General features: G+C 55.1%; 1 protein-coding gene across 2 annotated transcripts; it reads right to left on the reverse strand.

The window, feature by feature from the left end:
• Positions 1-237: 237 nt before the first annotated feature.
• TICAM1 (TIR domain containing adaptor molecule 1) lies at positions 238-13,361 on the reverse strand. Of its 2 annotated transcripts, XM_048227166.2 has the most exons (3): positions 13,245-13,361; positions 8,202-8,494; positions 238-2,864 (listed from the first exon to the last, which is right to left on the reverse strand). In XM_048227166.2, exon 3 carries the CDS (start codon positions 2,725-2,727, stop codon positions 496-498), a length of 2,232 nt encoding a protein of 743 aa, XP_048083123.2. In that variant the 5' UTR covers positions 2,728-2,864; positions 8,202-8,494; positions 13,245-13,361; the 3' UTR covers positions 238-495. The 2 variants fall into 2 exon arrangements, with proteins under 2 accessions (XP_048083123.2, XP_026336900.3); XM_026481115.4 differs by lacking the exon at positions 8,202-8,494 and having other exon boundaries at positions 13,245-13,339.
• Positions 13,362-20,231: the final 6,870 nt, after the last annotated feature.

The following is a 20,231-nucleotide window of genomic DNA, read 5'->3' on the forward strand; positions in this document are numbered from 1 at the left end:
CTCTCCGTGTTCTCTGGTTGGAACCAAAACTTTTAGCAAAGCGCATTGCTCAGCAGAAGACTACATTTCCCAAAGTCCCGTGCAGCCGAGGGCCACGTGACCATGCTCTGGCCAATGAAATGAGAGAACCTGTGCACAACGTCCGGTCCATGCTTCACACAAGGAGACGCGAGCTCCTCCCTTCCGGTTCCCTTTTGGGGAAGAGTAGAAGTCTCCCGGAGGAGAACGGCACCGGTAGAAAAGTTCAATAAATATTTATTATAGTTAAAACACAGTACCCACGTCCCCCAGCCTGCTCCCCCCCCCCGACCACCACCACCCAGGTGAGAATTTGTAAATGCCACAGCCAATCCTGGTCACCCAGCGCGCCGGAAGCTCATCGGGGCCCATTCTGCACGGTTTCCAGAGAGGGGCAGACGACGTCACGATCCTCTGCAGCCCCGCAAACGGTGCGGGGCGTCCCCGAGGTCCGGGTCCTCCGGCCCAGCCGCCTGGTCACTCTGCTCCTTGCGTCTTGTCCTCGGGCGCCTGGGCCCCTCTCTGGTTCCACATGTGGTTGTTGAGGCCAAGCTGCACCATCTGGGCGTGGTGGATGATGAGGGGCTGCAGCCCGGGGCTCTGAGGGGGCGCCGGGGCCGCCTGCGGGAAGGCGGGGTGCGGCGGGAAAGTGGGGGGCGGCGGGTAGGTGGGCGCGGGCGAGCCGGCCAGCCACGGAGGCGCAGGGGGTGGCTGGTGGCCCGGCCAGGAGGGAAAGGGCGGGGAGGGGCTCCCGGGGGGCATCTGAGTCCCAAACGGCATGTGGCTGTCGAAGGCCATCCGGAGGGTCTCCATCTGCGCCTGCCAGGACAAGCAGCTCTGGAAGTAAGCCGAGTAGGCGGCGTTCAGCGCTGCCACCTGCTGCCGCTCGCCCTCCAGGTGCCGGCGCTGCTCTTGCAGGGCCCGGACGTCCTGTTCCTTCTTCCAGTTGGCCTTGCGGGCTCGTAGCCTCTGCGCCTTGAAGGTGTTGGCCACCCTCCTGGCGAAGATCTGGGAGCGCTCGTCCAGCCACACCAGGCCGGTGAGCAGCCTGGTCGTGTGGGGACTGAGCGGGGCCTGGGAGCTCTCCAGGGGCAGGAAGGGGATCACGCAGTCTTGCCGCCCAGGCCGGGTGAGGCTGTTCATCAGCGACTGGCTGGCCTGATGCAGGCCCAGGCGGCAGTCGAAGTTGGGGGTGAGCAGCAGGATGGTGAAGGCCGAGTGGTCGATGGCGTCTTGCAGGCAGTGCAGCTCGCCCCGCCCGGGCACCTGGAAATCTTCACAGAAGGTGGCCCCATCAGGGACCCCCAGGGCCTCGAGCCTCTCCCGGACCCTCAGGGCAATGTGTTCGTCCGCGGCAACGTGCAGGATCACAAAGTTATAGAATTTCTGCTCGGACTCCAGCTCGGGAGAAGGGGGGCACAGGCTGGAGGAGGCCAGGCCAGTGGAAGGAAGGGTGGCTGGAGAAGGGCGGGGAGGGGACGTCCTCGGGGGTGAGGGTGGAGGTGGGCTGGCGCTGGCCACCTGGGAAGCGGTATCTTCTACAGGAAGTGGGAGTGGGCTCTGGCCCTTGTCAGGCCAAGTGTTTCTGGAGGGCAAGGAGAGAGATTTGGGGGCTGCCAACGCATCGGTGCACTCCACCGGGTAGTGGGTGCTGATTTCCAGAGCTCTGGGGGGGTCAGGCTGGCCAGCAGAGCTTGCATCTGGGACCAGCTCAGTAAGCCTAGGGGCTGCGCTGTTTGGTGGCATCCGGGAGCTGGTAGTCTCCCCAGGCGAGGGGCTGGCAGTCTCCCCCGATGGGGGGCTGGCTGTCTCTCCTGATGAGGGGCTGACAGTCTCCCCTTGTGGGGGGTTGGCAGTCTCTGCCGATGGGGGGCTGACAGTCTCCCCTTGTGGGGGGTTGGCAGTCTCTGCCGATGGGGGGCTGACAGTCTCAACTGACGGTGGCCAGCTCACCTCCTGAGGCTCCTGGCAGCCCGGGGGGGCAGGCTCAGGCACCAGACTGGCCTGGGGCTCGTCACACAGCTTGCTGGGCCCATGGCAGCTGCGGTGATGGCTGAGAAAGGGCATGGTGGGCGACTGGCTGATTTCCAGATTGCTGGCCAGGGAGGCGGGGCTGCCAGTGGATCTCAGGGAACGCCCTCTGCTCCAGCCTGAAAGGTGCTCTATGGGCTGTGGAAGGCTGCGGGTGCCTGAGGGTGACACTGAGGATGGTGGCAGGCAGCCCAGATCAGAGTGAAGGGGCTGGAAGCTCTCTGGGTCCCCGATGATGCCCCACCCACACCGGTCCTGGGCCTCTCCCTGGAGCTCGGCGAGCCGGTGGTCATCCCTGGAGCTGAACGTATGGAGGGCGGCCTGGTAGGCCATGTCCCGCATAGTGGCTGGGCACAGCTTCTCCTCGGCGAGCAGGTGGTATACCCGGGCAACTGCCCAGGACAAGTCTGGGGGCTCCTCTGGGACCTCGGCGCTGTCCATGCCGGCCCACTGGCGTGCCACGAGCCGGGCCACCGCGTCCGCCTTCAGTGCTTCCAGGGAGATCCTGGCCTCGGTCTCCTGGCCCAGCTTCAGGAGCACCATGGCGTGCAGGAGGTCCGCCCCCCGGCAGCCCGGGCGCAGGGTCTTCAGCTTGTGCTTAAGGTGCAAGAGCTTGCCCTCCCCTGCGGCACCTAGAATGTCAAAGGCGCTGGAGAGCGACAGGTCCGCGCAGGCCATGGGCGTTGGTGGGTGCGGCCTCGGGCAGCAGAAGCACAGGGTGGTGGAGGCATGTTCCACAGCACCTGGCTTCCTGCATGCTCGGAGTCCCCTACGTGCTCACCATACCGAGTCCCATGGGGGACACTGCAGTAGACCTGGGAAGCAAGAGAGACACGGTCACCTCCAGAAAAGGGGCAGTTCTGGGAAGTGGCCCAGACCCCCCTCCCCCACCTGCCTGCCTTCCAATGCCACCACGACCTATCAGGGTGACCTTGGGAAAGATGCGTCACCTCCCGCCACCTCCATTTCCTCCTCTGCAAGATGAGAGCAGTCAGCACTTGCCCGGTGTCACCCAACAGGTGCACACTACTATTTCCCCCTTTGCAAATGAGAAAAGTGCGCCAGAGAAGGGAAGTCACTTGCCGCAAGTCGCACAGCCGGTGGGTGACAGAGCTGGGACTTGAACCTGTGAAATCTGGCTCCAGAGGCTGAGTGCCCAACCACAAAACTATACTGCCTATTGGAAATAAGAATATGCTCACTCATGGGGTCATTTCAGGGAACTGTGCTGCCTTCACATACGGAAAGTTCTGAGCCGGATGACCGGAAGTCGGTAGGCACTCAGTACGTGTTCGCTAGGGAGGTAACCGGGCTCCCAGACGGTCCCCAGTGGCCTCCGTCCTGGTGTCCACGGCCCAGGGCGGTGCTTCCAGCGGTGAGTCAGAGCCGACCGCTGTGCCTGACGGACTCCGGCATTAGCGAGGGGCTGTCACTAGTGACTTCAGGTTATAAGACCTGGCTCTCAGTACTCTCTGTCACCCTGTCGGGGGGAAGCCTCATTGTGAGCAGCCTCTGGAGAGGCCCATGTGGTGAGGAACTGACGCCTCCCTCTGTCAGCCACATGAGGGAACGTCTTGGACTCCGGGGAACTCTGGCCCCGGCCGAGCCTTCAGATGAGGCAGCCCTGGCCAACAGCTTGACCGCGACCTTGTGAGAGCTCCAAGCTTCCAGAGCCACCCAACTCATCTTCCTCCAGATTCCTGACACCGAGGAACTGTGTGAGAGGATACCTATTTGTGGTTTTTACACCACGACATTCTGGGGTAATTTACACAGCAACGGCTAATTGCTGCCGGTAGTGATGTTGGCATGAGGAGCTAACCATCACTGAGGCCAGCTCCAGGCCTGACAGTGCTGCCAAGCCATTTGGAGACTATTCCTTACTCTCCATGTCTCAAAAACTGCCAGGCTGGTTCCGACCTCGGGCTCCTCGCAAGCGCTGTTCCCTCTGCTTGGAGCGCTCCTTCTTCAGACGTTTGCCTGAGGGACGCTAGTCTCATCATTCGGCTCTCAGCACAATGGCGCTGGCTTGGGGGCCCTGAACGACCCCACTGTCCTTCCCAGTCTGTCTCTCCCACATCACCTTGTTCCCCCCCAGCGTGTCACTGGGTGAACTTTTCTTGTGTGTTAGACTTTTCACCCTTTTCACACTTTCCACATGCCTTCTGACCCCCAGGGACCCGAGGATGGGGCTGAGGTTCTCCCAACGCTGCTGGCTCACTGAACCACAGAGCGGGGACCTAAGCTCGTGGAATGAATGAATGAGGCCAGAACTCCTATCCTCCCAATGCTGTGGATGAAAAAACAGGCACAAAAAATGCCTTTCAGGGCATCTGGGTGGCTGTGTCAGTGAAGTGTCTGTCTTCGGCTCAGGTCATGATCTCAGGGTCCTGGGATCGAGTTCTGCATCGGGCTCCCTGCTCAGCCAGGGAGCCTGCTTCTCCCTCTCCCTCTGCCCCTGCTCCTGTGCTCTCTCTCTCTTGCTCTCACTCTGTCTCTCAAATAAATAAAATCAGAAAAGAAAAGAAAAGAAAAGAAAAGAAAAGAAAAGAAAAGAAAAGAAAAGAAAAGGAAAGGAAAGAAAAGAAAAGAAAAAAGACCTTTCCCAAGGGCATGCCACAGGGTGCTAGGGAGAATGTTCCAAATCCCATAACGGAGGTCCCCAGGTGCTCAAATCACATCATATTCAGACTTAGGGGAAAAAAAACAACACAATAACAACAGACCACGACTTCAGATCCATTCCAGGAGACTGAGAACCCTTTACATGCCCTTCAGCTGGGCTGGGGCTTCTGTGTGGTCCCGCCCTAGCACCCATGACGACACCCCTAGAGCCTAGAGCAGTGCTTCTCAACCAAGAACACCTCAGACCGCCAACACCCTGCCCCCACCCTTGATAATGTCTGGGGACATCGAAGGTTGTCACGACCGCAGGGAAAGGTGCTCCTGGCATCGGGTAGGTGCGGCCAGGGATGCGCTCACTCCCCCTCCCCTGACAGAGGGTGACGCAGCCCCAAGTGTTGCTCAGAGCTGACATTGAGGATCCTGGTCCTCAAAAGCTGACTCATGGATCACAGACCGTGAATCACAGACCTCAGTGCAGAAATGATTCAGGATTTTTTTTTTCTTAATCATTTTGAGTAGATGCAGGTCACTGGGGCCCCAGGGTCAAGGTCAAAGATTCGAGGAAGGTCAGACACAGGCCAGAAAGAGCATGGAGAGAGGCAGCCGTGGGGGCAGAAGTGCAAGGGGGACAGGACTGAGCTCCCACCAGGAGCCGGGCAGAAGAGAAGTGGCCAAGAAGGGGCAGAGGGGGTGGTGCTGGGGGGAAGGATGTAGAGAGGCGAGTGGCTGTCTGGCTGTTTCAGAAATAGAAGTGGCCCGATATGCTGACATGCGGACTTGGGGGGGTGAAAAGCACAGACACCCCCCCCCCCATGCAACTGACTTCCTTGTGTGGAGGACAGACAACCGACAGATGAGTGACATTCATAGCACATCAGCTGGGAATAAATGCTGTGGAGAAACATGAAGATGGAAGGAGGGTCACGAACCCTGAGAATCGGGGCGGGGGTGTTCACAGTTTTAAACAACATGGTTCAAGAAGGCCTTGATGACAAGAGAGATTTCAACAGGACATACAAACGTGACCCAGAGGGATAGCTGAGGGAAGAGAGTCCCGGCAAAGGGAGCAGCATGTGCAAAGGCCCTGGGGCAGGACCAGCCCAGAGTGATGGAGGAGCAGTGAGGTCGCCCACTTGGCTGAGTGAGTGAGGGGGAGAGAGGGAGGAGGGGGGCAGGGAGGGGATCCGGCAGGGCTATGTGGGCCGTGGGGAGGACTTGGGCTTTCACACAGAGGTGGGACCTAAAAATTTTTAACCATCTTAGACCTGACTAAATGCGGTGGCTGTGACTTATGTGTGTGGCCATGAGGAAAAACAACTCCACGGGACCACATCAGCTAACACTTCGAGACAAGCCAGAAATGCAGAGTTTCAGGAAACTGCTAAGTTTGGCCAAGTTCACAGGCAATTCAAATATTCTTTTAAAGACTTATTTATATATTTATTTGAGAGAGAGAGAGAGAGCGCTTGAGCGGGGGAGAGAGGGAGAGAGAATCCCAAGCAGACTCTGCGCTGAGCGCACAGCCCCACGTGGGCCTCAGTCTCACGCCCCTGAGATCACGACCTGAGCTGGAACCGAGAGTCAGAGGCTCAATCGACTGTGCCCCCCGGGTGCCCCTCAAATATTTTTGAGAGACCTTGGGAGCTTAAAAAAAAAAAAGGGTGTGGGGCGCCTGGGTGGCACAGCGGTTAAGTGTCTGCCTTCGGCTCAGGGCGTGATCCCGGCATTATGGGATCGAGCCCCACATCAGGCTCTTCCGCTATGAGCCTGCTTCTTCCTCTCCCACTCCCCCTGCTTCTGTTCCCTCTCTCGCTGGCTGTCTCTGTCTCTGTCAAATAAATAAATAAAATCTTTAAAAAAAAAAAGGGTGGGCCCATATGCAATCTATGGGGTAAAAACTCCACACGTATTTGTTGCATGATACATAATGAAGTGTGTGAGAAGGAGGAAGGAAAACATTCATTCGAGGAGGAATTTCCCAGCATCTGCCAGGTTTTGGGCACCGCTGAACCTACCAGGACAGAGAGAAGAAAACAGAAACAGCTCTTTGCTTTTAGAGCTGCCAGTCCAGTGGGCACGATATTTATATAGCGTATGTCTGTATAGTGTATGCACAATAGGGTGGTAAAGTGGATACGTGTGTATATAATACTTAACCTAGCAGACCCTTCCCCGAGGACCTACTCTAGGCCACTGGTCTTCCTGCGGTTCTTCAAACTCGCCAGGCATGGTCCTGCCTCGGGACCTTTATTCTGGCTGTTCCCTCTGCCCGCAACACTTTTGCCAAGTACCCCCACCGCTCACTGTCTGTCCTCCTGCAGACTCTTTTAAAATCAAGATTGGCTTGAGGATGGGGCGCCTGGATGGCTCCATCGGTAGAGTGTGTGTGACTCTTGATCTCTGGGTCGTGAGTTCAAGCCCCACGTGGGGTGTAAAGATTAGTTTAAAAAAAAAAAAACTGCAAAGAACTACCTAGAACAGAGACCAATGACATTCCAGACACTCTGCATAACTGCCCTGGACAGACGTCACTGGCTGTTTTCATATTCTTGGCACACACCACCGCGTGGCCACTGACCGCCCACTGAGGGGCTGCAGCCGTGCCCGCGTCGCCTGCAGCGCTGAAAATATTCACTTTCTGGCCCTTTACGGGAAACTGGCATGTGACTTTTTTCTCCACTAAGATGGCCCGGCGAGTGACAGCTACTGGGCACCCCTGGATGTAACCACACAGCCCAATGCCTCTCTCTTTGGCCCATATAATCATTGCAAAGCATAATGGGCTATTCCTGGCTGAACTGGGTCTCCGTGAAGAATTCACGGGCTGGAGCCCTAAGCCCCGGGACCTCAGAATGTAACTGCATTTGGGAATAGAGTTTTACAGGGGTGCTGAAGTTAAAATGACTTCATTAGGGTGGGTCCTAATTCAGTATGACTAGTGTCCTTGCAAGAAGTGGAGGGGAGGACACAGACGCGCACTGAGTCATGACCCGTGAGGACACGGGGGCGGGGGGGGGGGGGGACTCGGGGTCAGCACGCCCAGGAGAGACGCCTCGGAAGGAACCAAACCTGCCCCCAGCTTGATCTCAGACCGCCGGCCTCCTGAGTCGTGAGACCACACGCCCCTGGTGTGCAGGCCGCCCCGTCTGTATTTTAAGGCAGCGACGTGTGGCTACTGAGCCTTAAAAATGGAGCCACTGGTACTAAGGAGAAACCGAATTTTAAAGTGGGTTCATTTTTAAATAATCAAAATTGAAATTGATAAGCCGAGGCAGCGTCAAATATTCTCTCCCTGTGGAACACAGTCTTGTCCTGGAAGGACCAGATTTCCCTTAGAAACTGTTGAAAATACAGCGTGGGAATCGAGATCCGGTAAAACACACACCAGATTTTGAAGAATTAGCACGTGCGCGTGCGTACACACACACACTCACAGGTAGGTAAGATGCCTCACTGGTAAAGTTTTATATCGGTTACACGTTGGCTCTATTACCACACATAGGATATATTGAGAGAATGATTTTTACCTGTTTCACTTTTCCTTTTGTTCATAGAGCTGCCGGGAAGTGTACAGAGAAGGGTTTAGACGTTGGCAGCACGACCCGGTAAGGCTGGGATCATCGGCGTTTTTGACGCAGGAAATACGGAGCTCCGAGGAAGCAGCCTCAGGTGACGGCTCCGATGCCGCGCGGCTCCCTGGGGCCCGGGAGGCAGGCTGCGCGGTAGCGGCTTGCTCCCTAGTGCAGGTGCAGGTGAGCAGTAAGACACAGAGATGGCATAAGGTTCCTCCTAGCTGTGAGGTGAGCTCCGGGTCAGCTGCCTAACGGGATAGAAACGACATTCAAGATCGACTCCCGCACGACGGGCAAGTCTTTTTGAAATTAGCAAGATCGCTGCTTGGAACATGGTCTGATATCCTCCCTCAACAGCAACGACTCACAGATCCACTGTATATACAACTTAAAAGGAGAAAAACCCAGATGTGTTGACATGTGCCCTCCAATTTTTTAAAGATTTTATTTATTTATTTGAGAGAGAGCGCTGGAGAGAACAAGCAGGGGGAGCAGCAGAGGGAGAGGGAGAAGCAGGCTCCCCACTGAGCAGGGAGCCGATGCGGGGCTCGATCCCAGGACCCTGGGATCACGACCTGAGCGGAAGGCAGACGCTTCACTGACTGAGCCACCCAGGCACCCCCCCCCCGTGCCCTCCAATTTTTAACAGATAAAAGGCACAGCGGCACCCGGGAGAGGGCACGGGGAGGGCGGGGCTGGACGGCACGTTCTGTTCCACGCTGTGTTCGCTCTGAAAATTCATCAAGTTCAAGACTTCGTATTTGTGTCCTATTCTGAATTCAGGTTTTACGTCAATAAATTAAAAGAAAAAAGTTCAGGGCGCCTGGGTGACTCAGTCGGTTGGAAGTCTGGCTTCGGCTCAGGTCATGCCCCTGGGGTTCTGGGATCGATCCCTGCTTTGGGTTCCGTGCTCAGCAGGGCGTCTGCTTCTCCCTCTCGCTCTGCCCCTCCCCAACCCCTGCTCATGCTCTCTTTTGCTCTGTCAAATAAATAAATAAAGTCTTTAAATAAAATAATAAAAGGAAAAAAATTCAAAAAGAGTTCTCCAACTCTGCTCCCGGCAACAATATAGCCAGCGAGAACAGAGCAGCGGCTGTCCTTGTCCGAGGGCCAACAGAACAGAGCAGTGGCTGTCCTTGTCCGAGGGCCAACGTCCGCCTCACCCATGGGAGGCCCACCTGAAGTGAGTCACCTCCCAGGGCAAGAGAGAGCAGTCGGTAGGCAAAAAATGCCCTTGGGGTTCCAATCTCAGCTCCACCACTCCCAGGCTAGGCCCTTGAGCAGGCCATGTGCACACGGGTGCCTCAGTGTTCTCATCTCTGAAATGTGTGCAATGGGCAGCCCTATCTGCTGGCGTCGTCATGGATTGAAGGGGGTCACACATTACAGCCGTTGGAGCGGGGCCTGGCACTCCGTGGGTGCTCTCTGGGCATTCACATGCATGACTGCTGCCTGCTTCCAGCAGCCTCCGGACTTGGAGGCCCCCCCAGGGAAGGCTCAGGCTCTGAGCCAAGATCAGAAGCAGCAAGACAGGACCGCCCCGCCTGCATTCCTGGAAAATATCGGAAGCCACACACGTTCTCCATCTCCCCACCTCCCCACCTACCGACCTGAGTCCTGACTCAGGGGCTGCACCAGCTTTGCCCGCCTCCCAGGACCAGCCTCCAGTCTGTCCCCCATCCACCCGCCCTGCCCTGCCCAGCTCCCACCCCTGCCTGCCACAAACCCGGCTCTCATTCTGCCCCACCCTCCACGGCCTCCAGGGCAGAGTCCACTGCACACCCCACAGCATGGGCGCCTGGTAGGATGAAAGTACCCACAGGGTGGGGGGCCTCGCTCCGCCACCGCCCGTTTGTGGTGTCCGCTTACATCAGTTTCCTCAGAACCTGAAAGGGGTGCTCCCCAGGAGCCGGAGCTCAGCGTAACAACATAATAAAGCATAAGAATGAATAAAACTTGGCAGAACTTATTTTTTCCTTCTTTTTAAAACACTTTTAACCACATCTGGACTCATGCTCATTCCCTCCTCTTCTCCTCTCCCACAGTCGCCAATGTCTCTCTGTGCGTGGGCAAGTTTTCATTGAGCACCTACTATGTGCAAAGACCCGTTGTAGCTGCCGTTGCAGCCCACGATGCACAGAGACCCTGCCCTCGCAGAGCTCACAGGCCAGCTGGGGGAGACCGATAATAGATGAGAGACCGATCCACTGCAGAGAATGAGAAGTTCATGGAGAAAATGAAACAGGGTGTAGTAGTGAGGAACAGGAGAAAGGCTACTGAGGAGTGAGGGAGGCCTCTGGGAGGAAGTGAGAGGGAGCAGAGATCTGAAAGAGGGAAGGGAGTGATTCAGGTGAAGATCTGGGGGAAGAGAGTTTCAGGCAGCAGGAATAGCACGTGCAAAGGTCCCGAGGTAGGACAGAGGCTGGTGTGTTGGAGGAACAATGAGGACGCCCGTGTGGTTGCAGCAGAGTGAGCGAAGAGGAGAGGGGCACGGGGGCAGGTCGTGCGCGGGGGGGGGGGCTTGGGGGCAGGGGGGAAGTGGGAGCCCCGGAAGGCTGTGGGCTGAGGACGGCGGGGCCTGATTCGGGGGCTCAGGGGCGTCCTCCTGTGGCTGCTTCAGGGAGAACGGACTTGGAGGCGGGGCAGGAGTGTGGGGCCTGAGTGGTAACCATCTGCTCAGGCAAGCAATGATGGGGGCTGGACCCGGTGGGGGTCTCCAGGAAGGTGGGGAATGGTTGGATTTGTGGATAATTTGGAGAAAGGGAGAGGCACAGGAGGAGGCAAGGAGGGCACCTGGGCTTTGGTCCCAAATGCTTGAGACAGGAAATGTGGAAGAGATGGTTTGTGATTAGGAGGGAGAAATCAGAGGTGTCTCAGGCAGAAATCATTTGATGGGTCTTCCCTGTGGCCCCTGTCGCCTCCCTGACCCTCCCATCCAACCATACCTCTCCTTAAATGCACCACACTTGATCCTGCCTCAGGGCCTTTGCATCGGCTGTGCCCTCAGCCTAGGACACCGTTCCCCAGATAGCTGCATGGCTGGCTCCCCTGCCTCCTTTAGTTCGCAGCTCAAATGTCACTTCCTCATCAAGGTCAACCTTGGCCACCCTGCCTAAAACTGAAGCCCATTCCCCCACACTCCTTGCTTTATTTTTCTCCTTCCGACTTCTCCTTACATGACACTACAGATTCACCAACTTTCTTTGTTGAGAAGGCATCGCTTCCCACCTGAGTCAGCACCACTAAAACAGGGAGCTTCATTTGTCTTGTTCACAGCTACATTTAATGACTGGCACACAGGAGGCGCTTAATAAATGCTGACTGACTGGATCAATCAGTGAATGGACAGAACAGCACCTGGCACACAGTAAGCGCTCAATAAATGTTTCCTGCTGAATCGTCTCCCCAACAAGACAAAAAGTCTAATGTGCTCCCACTGGGACTGGCGTGGAGTCGAGGCACCCTTCACTCCTCTGGGCTGATTAAGAAACGTGACAGGACATGGAAGACAAAACGTCGCCAGACTGTCCCTGAAAAGTCTGCAGGAGCAGGAAAGCGCCTTCGGTCACTCCGTGTTTACCGAGCACCCACTAGGCAGCGGCGCCCGATGAAGCACACTGTTTTGACGTTAGGACTGTTTTGACGGCCCTTGTGCACATCAGAAGGGAGGCACAGAGAGGGAGCGCCCCCTGCCCTGGGTCACACAGATGGAAAGTAAGGGGGCAGGAATTTAAACCAGGCAGCGGGGCTCCAGGGCCCTCACCCTTATTCACGGAGTATGGACTGTGTACGGCCCCTTTCCGCGCCCGGATCTGAGGAATCCTCAAGCCAGGCCAACGGAGAAGCTGCAGGATACCCGCTCTCCACGTCGGGCACACCTCGCCTTGACCATTCACGGTTTTTGCTTATTTTCTCGACCTTGTGAGGGCACGACTTTGCCCCTGCTGTGTGCTCACACGGACAGCAGGTTCTTAGCCAGTAGTTGCTGAAGGACATGCCCCTATTCCGAGGCGGAGACAGAGGCCCAGGCGGGAGCCCCCTGCACCCACCTACCCACCCCCAGAGGCCGGAACCTACACCCCGGGCCTCCAGCTTGCCTGGGCGTCTCGGCGGGGCCTCCTACTTCAGCCACAGGGAAAGGGAAGAAATGGGGGGGGGGGGGCCGTGAGGATCTCCTGGGGCTACCCAGGTCTGAGTGGTGACGGCAGCCAGCACTGGGCCGACTGGCAGTGGCTCCTAGGCGGGTAGCAACCAACCCCAAACCCCACCGGAAGGGGTGGAGGTGTGGGGCCTGGAGATTCTCAGATCTCCGCTGATGAGGGCCCGAGCCCAGGGAAGCACGCTCCTGCCTCCGGCCGCAGGAGGGGGGTCCCGAGAGCCCCTGGGAAAAGTGGATTCAGGGTTCGGAAGGGGCTGGGGGGAGGGGCGGCGCAGGCGGGGCAGGAAGAAGGGGGGCGGGGGGGGGGCAGAAGGCTCCAAGCTCTGGGAAGAATCAGAAACGTGTGTGTGTGTGTGTGTGTGTGTGTGTAATGGGCTGTACCGGAGGAGAATGGGGGGGGGGGGTTGGGGAGAGGTACCGGATGTTAGGGAGAAATCGGGATGTCGGAGAGGAATTCTGGGTGTGGGGAGTTGGAGAGAAATCGGTGGCCTTCGGAAAGAATTGGGATGTTGAGGGGGGGACCCAGGAAGGTGGGAAGGAATCCGCGAGGGTGGCGCGGACTTCGAGGTGTCGGAAAGGAATTCGGGGTGTTGGGGAGAGATCTGGGGTGCTGGGGAGCAATATGGGGAGGAGGATGAGGAGAAATCAGGGGGTCGGGGAGGACCAAGGCCACCCGGGAGAGGAGCTGAGCGCTGAGGGGGGCACCGAACAAGGGGCGCGACGGCACCACGAGCGGGGCGGGGGAGGGAGGAGGTGGTGTGCAGCTGGTCGCGAACCCGAGGGAGGAACCGCAGCCTCCCCAGCCCAACCCAGCCGGCGCTCGTCCCCTCGCCACCTACCCGGGATTCCGCTCCATCGGTGGTCGGCGCGGGGGGGGCTGGCGGCCTGGGCGGCCTGGCGACGGTGCCCGCGGGTGGCCAGGCGCGGAGGGTGCGCGGGCGGCTCCACCCACTCCCGCCCCCCCCCTCCGCCCGCCCCTTCCGCGTCCCGCGGGGAGCCAGGCAGGAAGGTGAGGTCACACTTTACCCGCGGGACAGGGAAAGTCCCCGAGGCGCCCCGCAGCGACACCCTGCGCCCCCCAGTCGTGGGCTGCCGCCTTCGGAGACTTTGGGCACGTCCTGCGCGGGCGCTTCGGCCCACGGGAGGGACAGAGCCTCACCCTCAGGGCGCCCGCAGTCTAGGGAGAGCGTAACTACAATTTAAAAATTAGATCATCTCAACTAGTGATAATGCTTTCCACGGAATAGAACAGGGGGATAGGGTAATACTGGGGGAGGGCTACCCGAAATTAGCCACCCCGGAGGGGCTTGGGCATCCCCAGGTGGCTGGAAGAGGGGCAGCCGAGATGGCATATCTTGAAGCTGCAAACACATTTAAAAATTCATAAGGGGCCCTAACCTTTTGGGGGTCCCGGACCTGGTGCACACCTGTCCACTGGGCATAGTTAAGATGTGGGACCATCACACTTTTAGGGACCCACGAAAATGTTTTCATTTCTTTCCAAATCGGAAAGAAAACGATGAATATGGTCCATCCTGCATTATATTCGTCTTTATACCAACACAGTTGGAAATATAATTTTTATTCATTTATTTATTTTAGTGGACAGAGGACCTATGAACGTCATAATGCCTTTGACTGGGTGTCTTTGTCAATTTGGAGAAGCTCCCAGCGTCTTCTCAAAATACCATTTGCAGATGCGCGGAACAAAATACAAGAAGTTACAAGGAAGTCCATTATGTTGAAATACATTTATTAAAATATTTTTTTTAAATGACTTAGTGATCCGTTATCACTAAATGGGTAAACACAAGTTGGTCCATCCATACGTGGGACTATTATTATTCAGCCTTCAAAAAGAAGGAAATCGGATATCTGCTACAGCGTGGATGGACCCTGGGGACATCATGCTTAGTGAAATAAGGCAGACACAAAAGGACAAATCCTGTCTGATTCCACTCATAGGAAGTCCCTAGAAGAGTCCAATTTATAGAAACAGGAAGTAGATGGTGGGAGCCAGGGGCTGGGGGAGGGGGTGGGGCGTTAGTGCTGAACGGGGACAGAGGTTCAGTTTGGGAAGACGGAAGGTTCTGGAGATGGAGGGTGGGGGTGGGCGCAAGACAGTGTGAGTGCTTCGTGCCACCGAGCTGTGCGCTTAGAGATGGTTAAAGCCGTAAGTTTCATCTTGAGTATATTTCACCACAACTTAAAAAATTGTGTTTAATACTTGTAAGATAATCATTTCAAAATCCTTTTGAAATAGAGCTACACTAAAACAAACAAGGCTTCGGGCTATGCCTTTATATTTACCACCTCATTAACTGACAGGATCTAATAACCACAGGTGTCTGCCATATTTCGAGTTGTTCGCAGCAATGCAATCTAATATGAAAATATCTGTGGGTTTCTATTGGGGACAAAGTCACAAGTTCTACTGTTGCCTTCATTCATAATTGAGGAAATGGTGAGTATCGGTCAGTGAAAATAAAGACGTGATTTTTCCCCCCATTACTTCATGAATTCCATCATCAGGTTCCCATGAGGTCCGCGGACCCCAGGCTGAAGTTCGTGTAAGGAGTCATGAGAGGAGGATCAAATGGAAGTTATATGAATGTTAATTCCTCCCCACCTAGTGCGCCTTACTTCGCGCGTGTGTCTGGTGGGAGAGAAATCTTACTGAGCACTTACTGTGTGCCAGGCATGTCTAGGCTCTGGGGATCCATTGGGGAGGAAGAAAGAAGTGGTCCCTACCTTCAGGGCCTCTGCAGCTAGAGAGGGAGAGGGCATTAAGCCCATCTTCCCATGCCTCTTGGGTCTCCCGCCCTCGTCCCACCATGAAACTTTTGGAGTTTCATTAGGTACTTGTTGCCACACGTCTTGGTGGTCATCTGATCCATGTTTTTAAAACAGCCCTCCCAGGTGGATTGGAATGTGCCCATTTTATAGGTGAGAATACTGAGGCTCAGAGAAGGTAATGTGGCGGGAGCAGCCAGGCTTCTGGGGGGAACCCCTAAGCTGCAGATCAGTAAATCTGACCGCCCGTGATGGTCTCACGAAGCATGGCTGTATTACAACTTCCTGAGTCCCCAGTCATTGGACACACCGCTTGCTTCCACTATTCCCTGGGAAACAGGCATCACTACCATCTAAGGTGGTAGTTGTGAACACCAGGCAGCGGATGTCTGAGTGCTGGGTTGAAATCCTTACTCTGACACTTAGTAGCTATGAGGTGGGGCCGAGGGTCAACCCCCTGAATCGTGCCTCAGTTTCCCTCCCTTATAACCTGGAGATGCTAACGGCACCTGCGTCGTGGGGTCGATGTGAGGCTTAGGTGACTTAGTGGACAGCGTTTCTCTAGGATGGCTGTGGAGAAGGGGAACTTCTCAGACTTCTCCTCAGACGTGAAGAATATACATTCTCACTCTTACTAAATACTGCCCAACTGTTCTCCAAATTAGCACTCCCTGGGTACACTCCCACCGGAAGGAACAAAAGGGCTCATTTCCCCCAATCACCTCAGCATGTTACTTTCTCTTTCTTAATTTGAGTTGAAGGATAAATCATAGACCCTAAAGAGTGTAAATCCTTTTTTTTTTTTTTAAAGATTTTATTTATTTGACAGAGAGACAGCCAGAGAGAGAGAGGGAACACAGCAGGGGAATGTGAGAGGAAGAAGCAGGCTCCCAGCGTAGGAGCCCGATGTGGGGCTCGATCCCAGAACGCCGGGATCACGCCCTGAGCCGAAGGCAGGGCAGATTGAGACATGTATACGTCATTCTCAGCCCCTGGAAGGCCCCGAGCCCGTGGGCAACACTTTCTGATTTCTCTCGCCATAGCTGAGCCTGTGTTTGGAAACTTCACTGACAGGGAATGAGAGTATGGGTTTTCTTGGGTCTGGTTTCTTTTGCTCAATATGGTTCGTGTGAGTTTCACCCATGATGTTGCTCTGGACCTTAAAAATGAAATAGCCCGTTATTTTTCCAGCAAAATTAACTTATTCAAGAACAGCAGAAGAATTGCAATTTGGGATGGCAAGATGTGGCAAATCCTAGCCAAGCCCAGACAGCAAAGGGGAGAAGCTGGAAGGTACTGCTTTGAAGGAAAGTTCGTTGGAGGAGAGGGAGAGCTGGTGCAGAGGATGGCTTCTCATTGGCTGAATGTGGGTGGCTTCTCATTGGCTGAGTGGTGGCTGTTCCTCATTGGCTGAGTGGTGGTGGTTCCTCATTGGCTGGCTGGGCTGTTGCTGAGCGGGAGAAAACCTTCCTCCTGCTGGGGTAGTAAAGTAAGCTTGTTCCTGCGCAAGGTTGCTATGTGAGAGCTCCCCCTTTCTGGGTTTTCTGACTCCATTCTTAATGAGGTTTCTCTTTATTTTCCTTTTTTAAAAAGGTTTTTCTTTTTAAACAAGTATTTCTTGATTTTTAAAAAATATTTTAGTATTTATTTAAAGTAGACTGTACCCCCAGTGTGGGGCTTGAACTCATGAGCCCAAGATCAAGAGACCCCGGCTTCACTGACTGAGCCAGCTAGGTACCTCTTTATTAATTTTCATATTGTGAATGTCAGTGATTTATCCATGTTCTTTGCTGCATAACATTCCACCATGGGAGTCTTTCCCAATTTATTTGTCTACTCTCTTTTGGATACAAACTTGCCTTTGAGGCTATTAAGAATTGGGATGCCTCGGTGGCTCAGTTGGTTAAGTTCCTGCCTTCAGCTCGGGTCATGATCCCAGGGTCCTAGGATCGAGTCCCACATTGGGCTCCTTGCTCAGTGGGGAGCCTGCTTCTCCCTCTCCCTCTGCCTGCCGCTTCCCCTGCTTATGCTCTCTTTCTCTGACAAACAAAATCTTAAAAAAAAAAAAAAAAGAATAAAGTGGCATGAACATTTGAGGTTCTTTGTGTGGACATCGGTCACACCGAGCTTGGGTGTAAACTCAGGAACGTGAGTGCTAGAACCCGGAGGTGCCCCAGGTTGCTTTTTTAAGTAAAGGTTTGTAAAACTTTGTCCAAACCCAGAGCCCCTGGGAGAAGGTGAGAGCATCCCGTTTTGCTGATGAGAAAGCATAGACGGTCATTTCAGTTCCCTGCTGGGGCTGGAGGGAGACCCCAAATCCCCCTTCTCACGCCTGTGTCTTGGTTGGGGACAGACATTGTACTGGTCCATTCCATCGTGCCAGCACCAAGGATTTGCTTCCCTGTCCCCCAAAACCGCCACTGTTACCCTCTGCTGGAGATCCGCCCACACCCTTAGCCCGAGCACCCTACGTGACTCCACGATGTTTCCAGGTCCTGCAGCTAAACACATTGCAGCTTTTAAGTACTGGGAGAACTGTTCTTGTCTAAGCAGTTAAGATGCGACAGGAAGTTCTCAAGCGGGGGCTGGCCAGCTTTTCCTATAAAGGGTCAGGTGGTAAATACTTTAGGCTTTGGGGGCACAGACCGTCTCTGTTGCATATTTTTGTTTGCTTTAACACCCTTTAAAAATGTAAACTTTTCTGGGGCGCCTGGCAGGCTCAGTTGGTAGAGCATGGGACTCTTGATCTTGCAGTCACGAGTTCAAGCCCTCTGTTGGGGGTAGAGCTTGCTTAAATAAATAAAGAAAAATGTAAACTGTTCTGAGCTCACGGGCCATGTCAACACACACGAACAGCTCTTTGGGCGGCCTGTGAGGATTTGCGCTTTTGGTCTAAATAATTTTGCACCGTGACTGCACGTAGAAAGTATTCATTACCAAGTCTGAGAGTCAAGGTTTCTGGTGTACCTAATTTTGAATTTGTAACTGCATCTTCTTCTTCTTTTTTTTTTTTAAGATTTTATTTTATTTATTCGACAGAGATAGAGACAGCCAGCGAGAGAAGGAACACAAGCAGGGGAGAGGAAGAGGCAGGCTCATAGCGGAGGAGCCTGATGTGGGGCTCGATCCCATGATGCCGGGATCACGCCCTGAGCCGAAGGCAGACGCTTAACCACCCAGGCGCCCCTGTAACTGCATCTTCTTTTTCTCATATTGCCCCAAGATGTTGAATCTTTTTAAAAAATTGGGATATACTTGGCAGAGAGCACAGTATTCGTTTTAGGGGTAGAAGATAATGATTTCACAGGTGTGTATGTTGTGAAATGCTCACCCGAGTAAGTCTAGTTGATGTCCGTCATAGCTACAGTTGTTTTCCTGTGATGAGAAGTGTTCAGATCCACTCTCTAAGCAACTTTTAAGTTGACAACACAGTGTTGATTATAATCACCACGGTATTGTTACGTCCCCGGGACTGATTTCCTTTCTAACTGGGAGTCTGTATCTTTTGATCCCCTACCCACCCAACCCCAGAGGGTTGAGATGAGGCTGGAGCTAACAACATCGGGCAGGTGGTCAGAACAGCACCCGGCTCCCGGCAACACCCAGTGCTTAGCGTTGTTAGGTGCAAAGAGATTTGCTCCCTGACAGAGGAGTGGGCCCGCAGGCAGAACCTCGAGGACTCATTTAAGCAAAAAGGCAGAAAAAGACGTGTTTGGGGGTGAAGCCAGCTGACTTGGTGGTTCTCACCAGGGTCCGGGTCTGAGGACACGGATGGTTGTCACAACTTGGGAGAGGGGGAGTGCCCGTGACATCAAGTATGTGGGGCCAGGGATGCTGCCCGACACCAGGGTACCCAGGGTGGCCCCCAGAGAGCGACTCGGCCCCAATGTCAGCAGTGCTGAGGGGGAGACGCTAAGATAACCTAAGTGCCGGGTTTGTCAAAGGCGCAGTCCTACAATCTGTGCTCCAGATCTATGTGGAAGCTGGTCTGGGATGATTGCTGAAGGCCAGAGAGGCCGAGGCCCGCCCAGGGTCACTCGCGAGGGGACCAGGGAGCTGGCCGGCGCACCCACGACCCATCCCCAAGCTGGAGCATGGGACGCCGGCCCTGGGGAACGTGCGAAGGACAGAAGGAGCAGGACTGTGCCGTCATGGGTGGGCCGAGGGAGGTAAGCCCCCGCCCGGCAGTGTGCTCCCGTCCCTTCATCCGTGAAGTGGGGACACCTAAGCCGCAGAGCGGACACAATTAAAAGGGCTGGCGGGTGACGTGAGTGGGACAGCCCTGGGCCAGAGTGGGCACGACAAGAGGATTCGGTTTCAGTGTTTTCTAAGGAGATGTGAGCACGGCAGTGGGAACATGGCCAGTCAGAGAAGGGGATGGAAATTTGGGAATCTCCGAGCTGGGGTCTGTCCAGGAGCAACCTGGAGTTCCCTGTGCCCGGGATGAGTCCCCCGGGGCTGCTGTCACAAAGAAACACACACTCAGAGGCTGCAAACATCACAAACAGATCACCTCCCAGGTCTGGAGGTCAGAAGTCTGAGATGAGTCTTATGTGGCTAAGATCAAGGTGTCGGCAGAGCTGGATCCTTCTGGAAGCTCAGGGTGGGGGGATCCTGTTTTCTTTGCCTTCTCCGGCTTCTCCAAGCTTGAGGTCTCTTCCTCCATCTTCAAGGTGAAGAGAACACCCACCCATCTCAAATTCTGACCTCTGCCTCTGTCCTCACACCCTCTCCAACCGACCCTCCTCCCACACACCGGGACCCTCACAATGATGTTAGGGCCCACCCGGATCATCAGGACCCCCCACCCCCCATCCCCAGCTCCCTCACTGAATCCCATCTGCACAGGGTCCTCTGCCACGTGAGGAACCATATTCATAGGTCCCGGGGATTGGGACATGCACAGCTTTGGGGGGCAGCTTGCCACACCATTCCCCCACATGTCTAGGAAGGTCTGGGAAGAGCAGTAGGCCTTCTGCTTCTGCCGGCTCCCCAGGACACAGCACAGGCGGCAGGACTTAGGGGAGATGAAG

Source organism: Ursus arctos, unplaced genomic scaffold (genome assembly GCF_023065955.2).
Source record: "Ursus arctos isolate Adak ecotype North America unplaced genomic scaffold, UrsArc2.0 scaffold_14, whole genome shotgun sequence".
NCBI classification, from domain to species: domain Eukaryota; kingdom Metazoa; phylum Chordata; class Mammalia; order Carnivora; family Ursidae; genus Ursus; species Ursus arctos.